The 10,478-nt window shown below is 41.5% G+C and overlaps 1 protein-coding gene across 1 annotated transcript; it reads right to left on the bottom strand.

The window, feature by feature from the left end:
* On the bottom strand, positions 1-10,228 carry qng1 (Q-nucleotide N-glycosylase 1). Its single transcript, XM_083644647.1, has 7 exons — positions 10,151-10,228; positions 6,782-6,978; positions 6,079-6,226; positions 3,337-3,449; positions 2,574-2,717; positions 1,505-1,700; positions 1-465 (listed from the first exon to the last, which is right to left on the bottom strand). Exons 2-7 carry the CDS (start codon positions 6,968-6,970, stop codon positions 236-238), a joined length of 1,020 nt encoding a protein of 339 aa, XP_083500773.1. The 5' UTR covers positions 6,971-6,978; positions 10,151-10,228; the 3' UTR covers positions 1-235.
* Positions 10,229-10,478: the final 250 nt, after the last annotated feature.

The following is a 10,478-nucleotide window of genomic DNA, read 5'->3' as shown; positions in this document are numbered from 1 at the left end:
ATTGTTAAAACAGATAAAAGAGTAGTGTTTTTCTTGTTTTGAAAAATTTGATTTAGAATGTAAATCGTCTATCTATAAAATAGAATACATTTTAATGTAATGTAAGTTCACATAACATTATTTCTGGCCCACGGCCTTCCATCCAGGTTAATGGCCCTTCATAAGAAAGAATTTGGACACCTCTGTTCTATATCAGCTAACTGGCACAAAAACGTAGTAGCTGCCAGCCAGCTGGTCAGTAGTAAATGCAGCGTGTGTGGTGTATGGGGATGTGGGCCATCTCTTCATGGTGCTGCTTGGCGTAAGGCCACAGGTAGAAGTCGATGACTGCAGAGTTGATGTTGCAGGTCTGGTTGTCTCTCTCCTGCACCAGCTTGCATAGGTGGGCTTGGATCAGCTCCACTGACCAAATAGAGCAACCGCGGATCTCAACCTCTCTCCCGTCTCCTGACTTCAACAGCTCACCTGGGAGAGAGAGAGAGAGAGACATTAGGTTTAGTCAGAGCAATCTAGTAAGAGAGTGGCTTCAGCGGAGGTCCAAAATGCGTGACTCAGTAGCCAATGAATAGCCAGGAAGGAGGCTCGCGCTACTATTGAATGCTAAAATAAAGCAGATAGTGTACAATTTGATTCTTTAAATGTCGGACCCTTTCAAAGTACAAGCTTTCTCTTGTTCGCTCTCTCTATCAAACAGACAGGCAGACAATACTGTATTATAAAACAGCTCTCTCAAATCAAGCAATCTGATTGGCTCACAGCTGTGGTATATTTAGCTATACTGTACCACACTAAATACCAAGTTAGAGCCACTCACTGCCCTGAACACTGTGTGAAGCAAATTGGGGCTAAAATGAGGTGAGGAGCCATTGGGGCCATTATGGGAGAGTTGAGCTGTTTGGACCTGCGCCAGAGGGGCTCAGGTCCAAACAGTGATTTTTAAATATTTAAATATAATAATAATAATAATAATAATAATAATAATAATAATAATAATAATAATATAATAATTATTATTATTATTTTCATATTGCCATACTTAGTAACCATTTTATAAAAGCAATAGATCACTTCAGACCGTGATATATTATACCACACCTAAGGGTGTAAGCATGACCCTTATGTGTAGTATAATAAGCATATACCATGGCCTGTCGTGATCTATTGCTTAAATATATTATTCCATGTTTTGATGGATTTTTGTAGTGTCTGAGACAAATGCACTGTTTGCCTCTCGTTCATTTTCCTCGATGAACACTTGGCATGGGTCACACTTGCTTTGGCTATAGGCTACTGTTACAGAACAGTAATGCTAATAAAGCTTATTGAATTGAGTTTAATTAATATACAAACATAGCACATGTTGCCTATTGTTTTGCTATTTTACAATTAAAATTTAAACTACAGTACTAGATAGAAAAACATACCCCCCAATACACACACAATATAGCTTACATCTGCTGTGCTTCCAATCATTCATGTCCACACACATACACGCCAGGCTTACCATTCTTGAGGGCCTGCATCAGCGTGTCAGAGTAGCGCAGCACCCCGAGGTGGACCAGCGCCTGTGGGACCCTGTAGTCGGCGAACATGGTGAGACAGTCCAGGTTGGGGATGTCTCCCTCTCCTCTGGCTTCCATGATGCCCCAGAAATCTGCCACCAGGATCTGAGCTCGCTTGTAGAAGGAGATCCTCTGACCCTGAAGCAAGCCACTGTTTACATGTTTGCTTGTTTGTTCTTTCGATCTATCTTAACTTTGCAGAAAGGTCATTGCTATTCGCAGACAAACAATTTCTTTCATTATTAACATAATGGCATCCTTGTGTGTAAAGAGAATATAATGTATTCCTTCATAGACTGTTGCAAGTTAGTTCCAGTCGAGTAATTTGATTATTGGTCAGGAGGCTGATATACAGTAACAGCACTTGGACCGTAATCACTCCGCTTTGTTCGAACACAGTTTACATGTTGCTTGGCAACACTTGGTAGTGGTTGTTGTGAGGGAACCGTTTTGCTGGCAGAGATGAATAAAAGACAAAAATCATGAGCATAATAAATAGCGTTAGAAGTGTTGCATAAATAATATAGAAGACAGAGCATTAGATGATCTGCCACTCTTGTCTTTGGCCAGGAGATGGAACTCTTACATCACTGCTGTGCTTTCTTTTCACATGTGCTGAATGATCAATACATGACTGTAGCATGGATCACACACACTTAGTATGTGCTATTGTGCACTATGGTTTATGCTATGAATGTGTGTGTTCTATATTTTTACTACCGCATGGATTAAAAAATGTCCACACAATTATAGAAACCCCTGAAAAGTAGTCACAGCTTTTCTGTGCTTCAGTATTTATTTATTTTTTATCGGGAAAGGCATTAGTAATAGATTTAGAGATTGGTTAAGGTTAGACTACGGGTTAAGTTGGATAAGTTGTGATGACAGTTAAGACTGGGGAAAAAGGGACACATTTAAGTTAACAAAGGGGGGGGGGGGGGGGGGGTGTGCTTCATGTGTTCAGGGGATGGCTGTACGTCTTCTCTCCATCTTTACTCCTGTCACTCTAACCTGGTATGTGGTTTCGTCCCGGTAGGAGGGCAGCTTTTCCACGAGGAGTTGCACCATCTTCCGGGCATCGTTCCCGGCTTGGCTGATAAAGCTCCGGAAGCTTCCCCCGTGTTCCAGCAGCACGCGGCCGCCCTCGGTGAGCACCTTGTTAAATATATCCAGTAGGTGATATGTTCAAATTTAGCAACAAGGATGGGTAGGAGCCTAGGAGGTTAAGTGCTGTATACGCTCAATTTCCCCTTGTAATAGGACAAATCAGCGTGACGTCACTGCCACCCAAAAATGCGTAACCCTGTGGCGTTGTGCCAAACAAACGTTAATATCTCAAAAGGTATACATCACATCGCTTATATTTTCTGAGTGAGAGCAGAATTAGCTCAAGAGTTTGATGTATAATATACGCATGTTGTGTTAAAGTTGTGTGAACTGTCGCAGTTTTTAAATTTTGTAACACGGTCAGCCGGCTAGAGTCAGATGCTCAAACTCAGGCTCCATAGGGTTCCATTGCCGTTGCCACCCAGTGACGCCGTTTATTTACCAAAATGCTGCTCGGCTAATCCCTCGTATAAAAGGAATACAGTTCAGGCCATAATGTAACAATAACACCAAAGAGGATGTCGTTATGGATGTAATTATGGAGATAATAGTAATAAGGTCAAAGTAAGGGAAAGAAAGATCGATAACCATCTCTCTAGTTAGAACAGGAGTTAGCATAGTACCAAACTATTCCATTTCACAAGATTCCACAAGACCGTGTCAGTACCTGGTGGCGCTCCTGCAGCATGGGCATGGGTGTGGCGTTGTCTGATCGCAGGACACGTCCCAACTCCTCCATACTCATCTGAGAGAAGTACTTGGGATCAGTGATGGGCACACCTGAGGAGCGAGGGGAAGAGAAGGAACGGATGGAAACCAGATTTATTCTAAGCCAAGAACTTCTACAGAGGAAAAACATCAGGGGAAAAAAGGGTATTCTGGGTTAATAATGGTAGAAAGTTCTAAAGTTCTACTTGGCTGTAATGACGGGAAATTAACTCCACAGTGGCCATTTCTGCTGAGAGGCACAAAGAGGTAATTTATTCTGATCTCATACCGTCAAAACCTTGATTCGCACTCTGAGGAGCGAGCTACCTGTGCTTCTCCGACAGAATGAGTTGTAATTATAAAGGCCACAGAGAACACCCATAGAGAACATTATTCCAATTCCATATGAGATATAATTGATTCATATTGGAGTCATTCACGCTAATTATGAACGGTGCACTGATGCATGCAGAGCTAAAAGCAATTCCCCAACAGTCCAAGTTTAAGTTAAGGGCATATACACAGTAATGAGACAGAGGAATACATAAGACAACAAAAGAATGAACTAGGCATGGGTCGATTTCCGGTTTTACCGGTTCGGTTCGGTATACGAGCCCAAACCGGTTTGATCACGTGCGAACCGAAAAAACCTAATTTTTTTTTTTTTTTAGTTTTTTTTTTAAGTTTTTTTTTTTTTTTTTTTTTGCCAGTCCATTCTGATTGCACTATTGTTCGTATTAGCCTCTTCTCAAGTTGCACTAGTAGGCAAAAGTCTTATTTTGTTTATTATGTTGATGTTTGAAGAAAAGTTAAGCTGAATAGTTATGAGAAATAAAAACAGTGTGTTGTTACAGTTAAAAGGTTCTGCTTATTTGTATTCAGTGTTCGTGCTGGTTGGCAGCATACCAGCTTAGAGGTGCATTATCGCCACCAACTGCAGCCGCTTTGATACGTTTTTTTGGGGAATATCGAACCGGTTTCAAAATGTTCAAACCGACCCATGCCTAGGCCCTATATTGTGTGAATTTGTGAGTTTTGAAGTTTATAAGGCAGCTCAGCTGTAAGCCAATCCATTCTGATTGCACTGCTTGTGTTTTTATTAGCCTTTTCTCAAGTTGCACTATAGGCAGAAGTCTTATTTCATTTATTATTTTGATGTTTAGAAGAAAAGTTGAGCTGAATAGTTATGAGAAATAAATACAGGGTGTGTTTGTTACACAGGTGTCCTGCTTCTTTTTATTCAGTATCATTGCTGGTTGACAATACCAGCTTAGAGGTGTATTATCGCTATCAGGTGGACTGAAGTTGCACTACAGACAGTTATGGGCCACACTCGGGAGCCCTGCTTTAAAAAAAAAAAAAAAAAAAAAAAATTAATTACATTTTTTTTTTTTTTTTTAATTACAAAAAAAATCGGTATACCGGTTTGATCCGGTTTAGACGGCAATATCGAACCGGTTTTAAAATTTTCAAACCGACCCAGCCCTAGAATGAACCATTGAAAAAGAGGTTTCTATTGGTCAAGAGACCAAGTCAACAACAAAATGTTACATCAATCTAAAAACAAGACTCTATCCTCAGGGCAGGAACAAGTCACAATGGCTCTGTGAGAAGGCCTAAAAACATAAATATCGCTGTAGTGCCCGCCTACTATTATAATAAGGCGGCCCGGCCGCTGATGATATCACAATTGCTCAAGTGACATCACTGATGACATCGCGGCGACGAACCATAAATTGGGCTTTAGGCGCGTAGCGGAGATCTACTGAGTGCGTGGACTTTTCTAGTTGATTTCTTTATTCATTTCCTTATTTGTTTGTTTATTTAGAGTAGAAGAGACATTGGTTTTAATAGCAGCTATCATGTAAGCTTGGTGATGAATTCTGTTAAAACGTTGCACACTAAAAGCAGTGGGACAGCAAAATGTGCATCACCTCCACTTTGTGCTCTGGACCTGGGAGAAGATGGCCAGATGTGTGCAAGCTAAATCAATTTTCACTTAAGTAAATCAACAGATTTTGTTTTCTAATTTTATTTGACCTAATTCAAATGCTGCCAAGGCCTTTCCATCCTCCATGAAAAAAAATATCTGGGAATATTCTCCCACAAGGGTGGAAGTAACTAATTACATGTACTCATGGTAGTGTAATTGAGTAGCTTTTTTGTGTACTCACAGTACTTGTACTTTTTGGAGTATTGTTTAAGGTCGGTAATTCTGCTTGTTTTTGTATTGCATATCACTACATTTCAAGTCACATCTGTTACCCTCTAACGGTTACAGAGTGAATTTGTTTTGTCTCTCCGTAAGCAACAGGAACTGGACAATCATAAATGTACAAATTGTGAAGCCATTCACAGTGAACGATCAGCTTTACTGTGTACACTTTATTTTGGTAATTTCCCAATTTTCTATTTAAAAGAATCAAATGTGAACTCTCATTTTAGAATTGCATGGGAAAAATCACATCTAACAACGTTAGATCCGTATCCGTAGAGTACATTTTAAAGTAGCAATTTTTTTTACTTTTACCTGAGTATATTTTTACACCAGTATTTTTACTTCTACTCAAGTAAAATATCAGCAAAGTAACAATGTGTAAACTCTAGTAGGAAGATCGAGCAGTCTTTCCACCATCATCTCTCCTTTTCACAGGTTCTCCATTGAGGAGACTGGGTTTCAGTGCCTACTACAGGCTCTCACCTTCCTCCATGGCCCGGGTGATGGCAGCACACAGAGTCATGTAGCCTCTGTACGTGGTTCCTCTGTAGGTCACCTCACACTGCTGGCTTTCTGCCTCTGGCCAGAAGGAGAAGTTCATGGTGTCCACCACAAACACCCAGTTCAGGGCCTGCAATGTAGAAGACACAATTTGTGTCAAGACTAGAGTGAAGAAAAGGACGCAACCTCACAATTAAAGACCCACTTTGCTGATTTACAACCAGCTTTGTATCATTACAAAATCGGTAGTATACCTGTATATGCAAATGAGCGATGTTTAACTTCCCTCCATCTTGCCTGGACCGAGTGATCGCAATGATAAAAACTGTTCTGTCTGCTGATGTCTTCAAATTCCCTCCATCATCATTTTTTGTGCCTTGTGCCTTTCCTGATGTTTGTTGTATATAATTCTGTTCTATGGTCGATTATTATGAAAAAGCTTCTATATAAATAAACTTGAATTTATTGGTACTGTAGTAGTGCAGTGTTGCTGACTTTTTCCACAAATGCTGTAAAAGCAGAAGTCAAAACGTGCAAAACGGTCTCTGGAGACCAAATGATCTGAAAGCTGAAAAGAGAAGCTCTGATAGCTATTTTGAGCTAAATGGTTCATGTGGGGAGGAACAGCAGCGGTTCACTATTCATGTGCGCTGCAGCACACTGTGATGAGTGGAAAGAGACTCCCCTGGTCAGAGGTGGGTGCTGGGGCCAGCGGGTTGGCTTTCTTCCAGCCGCTGGCAGTGAGCTCCTCGCTGTGGCGGAGCGCGTAGAGCATCTCGGCCACCCTCCGCACGCCCTCCTCCTCCACAAACACATCCTGACTGCGCTCTGCCACGAACCCGCCAGACTCACGGGGAGAGAGAGGAGCCTCCATGATGAAGACTGTACAGAAGAGAAATTAATTCCGTTGCACCTCGTACAATGACAACAAAGATATTCAATTTCAAATACACCTGAAGGGACAGACACACATGGAGGTGTACAAGCATGCGCGCGCACTCACGCGCACGTGCACACACACACACACACACACACACACACACACACACACACACACACACACACAGGCATGTGATTGAAGTGTATGTCGTTGGATTTCCACTATTATCCTGGAGCAGTGATTCTCAACCGTTTTCATATCAAGGACGCCTAATTTAGTCCACATTAAAGCCATGAACCACCATTTCATGAGATCGTGTCTCTTGGACCCAAATCTGTGATTATTATTTATTTATTGTTAGATAAGATTTTGTCCAGAATTCTGTGACAGGTACAGGAAATGAGATAACACTTTAACTCTGACCTGAAATAGTCATACTTCTACATTACGTTTCATTATATAGGGAGAGGTAGTGACTACTGGTGAGGGAGGGGAGGAAAGGAGGAGGCATTTTTGGAGAAGTGGGACGCAGCCTCCTTCCCCTCCCTCACTAGCGCTCTTCTCCTGTCTTGTCAGGATGCGCCATGGAGGAGATGAGGGGAGGCCATTTGGGACCAAGGACGGACAGTTTATTTACTGCTCAATCATCAAAAATGGACATCTGCTATTGATGAAGTGGCCCTATCATAACTGACATAGCCCAAGCACACAATATAGCCAATCAATGTTTATATGCAAACCAAGATTATATTCATATTCATCTGCAGAATGTTTGAAAATCAACACTTGTGGCTATACAGTAAGTCAGTGCTCATGGAGGAACCTTTTTCCCCTCAGTCTACACTGTTCCAATACTTTTTCCTCAGTGGGTCCAATTCCAACAAATTTGACTGAAATACTGCTTTTGTGAAGAGGAAAATCCCACATAATTATTTACACTATTTTTACCCTCATTCATTCATACCCTGCTGCTGTCATAATTGAAGGAGACCAAGCAGCATCGGTTTCCGGTGTTATGCCGATTTCTGCATCCCCGCCGAGATTTGCATCCCCAGGCAGCTGTACCAGCTCATTTGGGCTTGACACACATCGATAGGCTGTTAAATAAATGCATACATCCAACACCCACCTTGGTATGATAAACGGGATGCAAATCTCAGCAGGTAACGTACGTTACAAAATCTGCTCTGTAATAATAATAACGCACCCCCCTCTTAACACACTTTAGGGTCACACACTGTTAGCGTTCATATGTTTGGGCAGTTTTGACTTGGCATCGATAATTACATACATCACCACTGGTCTGAGAAAGGAGGGAGATGGTAGTAAAATACGCATCAACACTGCAACTTAATCTCTCTGAAGCAAATGTGCCATTTTTGGCTCGACGGTGTGAATATCAGGTCAATAGTGACCTAAGTTGAAATAACAGGGGATACATTCGACTTGGCAGCCACAATCAGTTCTGCCCAATAATGCATTCATAACACTCAGGGACACTTCAAATCAAACTAATCAAACTAATAGGCAATTAGGCGAGGTGGGGATGCAATGGGGATGTCGATTTCGGCATAACACTGGTCATGGAGTCAAGGAGGCGATAGTGGGCGAAAGGGAGGAGTGATTTTAGGAGCGTTGCGATGCAAACATGCTGCTTGGACACAGTTTATAGACCATTAAAAAAAACATGGGACTGTAAAAAAAGTAATGTTAAGTTACTGTACAGTTCACAGCCACCATCATGGCGCCGGGTTCCAGACTCCTTCTAGGCTGTTGTTGTTTTTAAACCAAAGAACTAAATTATATCCTTCTCTGCCTGCCTCCATTCATTTAAAAGCCTTGTGGCCTTTTCCCTTCCATCTGAAGTGTCAGATGGTGGTGAATAATGATATGTTCCCTCCGTCAGTGCGGCCCACTGAATGAAATCCATTTGAGCTGTTCTTGCTGTGCTGAATCCAAGTCTACTGGAAATGTCTTGGACCCAGTAATGGTGTTTCCTATGAACTTTTATGATTGAAATGTCATCTACAGGCCTAGTGTTAGGATGATGTCATCATTCCTACTGTGATGTCATAGATCACTCACTGATGATGTCATAACACAAGGTGATGTCATATTCGGGACCTATAAAGGTTCGGTTCTGCAGGTCCTCTACAGTTGTTCATAGATTCATCTCGCGACAACCTTCTGCAACAGTTCCCAGCTTTCGAACCTTGCAGACTCAGCTATCAAGTTCCACAGAGTTCCTAGTATCGAGACTTCAGTTACCAAGTGTGTCTTGGGCATTTAGTATCCGCACGTAAATCCACCAGTCTCACAGCGACCCTAACACCTAGTGGATGGAATTCAACTTGGTTGCTAAAAGTTGCATGTTGAGCAATTTGACTAATTAGTATAATGAGCTAATTAATCACCAAAAACAGGAAATGGCTATAAGTTTGTTTCTAGTTAACTTAGAAAGGTGATAAGAGTCTAAATCCTTGTTTATGATGTCCGGAAATTAATCTATTACCATGGTGCAGCCATGCAACCTTTCCAGTTTCCGCATTAGCATAATTTGCATAAATTATATAAAAATCTGTTCAAAATCAGTAAATGGCTATATTTTTTCGCTTTTAGTCAACTAAAAGATGATCTTAGAGTTTAATGTTTCCATGTCCAGAAATGAATCTCTTTCCATAACTAAACTCCTGTAATACAACCTTTCTTCAATAGCATAATTTGCATAGATTATGTAATAATTAGGTCAAAACCAGTTCTTGCTTTTAGTCAATTTAGAAAGGTGATCTTTTAGTCAAATGTGCATCTGTCCAAGAAACCCACATAACGACTTGAATGAAAAAAAGCACTTTAACGTTACTTTGGCCCTTGACCTTGTCCTGTCTGTTACTGTACAAGCCTGTGTCTGATGTCTTGTTCCACATCATTGACTGTATATCTCTCTCTCACACTCTCTCACTCACACACACACACGCACGCACGCACGCGCGCGCGCGCACACACACACACACACACACACACACACAGAATAAGGGAGGCTATTATCTTGTCCTTCCAATCATTCATGTACACACACGCGCACATGCACAAACCTGCCATCACATCTAAATGTTAAACGGGATTCAACTTAAATTAAGCTAACTGTGCTTTGTCGGGTGAAAATTATTCACTTACTTTACTGAAGGCAAGGAAAACTTCATGCAGAGTGCAGTTTGCACTTCGCACTGCTAGCTCATGTGCTTCATCGCTTACTTTCCCACTACTACCTAACCTACTACTACCTGGTTTCACGCTGTTGACCAATCAGAGGCTCTCCTTTGGTACCGTCACTGGCTGATAGACCAATCATGTGAAGTCATGACAGAAAACCCGGAAAACAAGGTGCTTGAAATAAACAAGAAATGTTTGGGGGGAGAGCCTATGGGTTTACCCAGGCTAATTTTCAGGGACAGCTCCAGCCGAGGACAGGTCACCAAAAATGGGGACTGTCCCCGAAAATCGG

Source organism: Poromitra crassiceps (assembly GCF_964638095.1).
Source record: "Poromitra crassiceps genome assembly, chromosome: 10".
Taxonomy (NCBI): domain Eukaryota; kingdom Metazoa; phylum Chordata; class Actinopteri; order Beryciformes; family Melamphaidae; genus Poromitra; species Poromitra crassiceps.
Note: the sequence above shows the minus strand (reverse complement) of the source record. Positions and strands in the feature narration are given on the sequence as shown.

Excerpts from the sequence above, each read along its gene's own strand:
- qng1 (XM_083644647.1), bottom strand. The coding sequence starts at position 6,970 with ATGGAGGCTCCTCTCTCTCCCCGTGAGTCTGGCGGGTTCGTGGCAGAG. Across the intron at positions 2,718-3,336 it reads TGCTGCAGGAGCGCCACCAG|GTGCTCACCGAGGGCGGCCG; the intron begins GTACTGACACGG and ends ATATTTAACAAG. Across the intron at positions 466-1,504 it reads GATGCAGGCCCTCAAGAATG|GTGAGCTGTTGAAGTCAGGA; the intron begins GTAAGCCTGGCG and ends TCTCTCTCCCAG.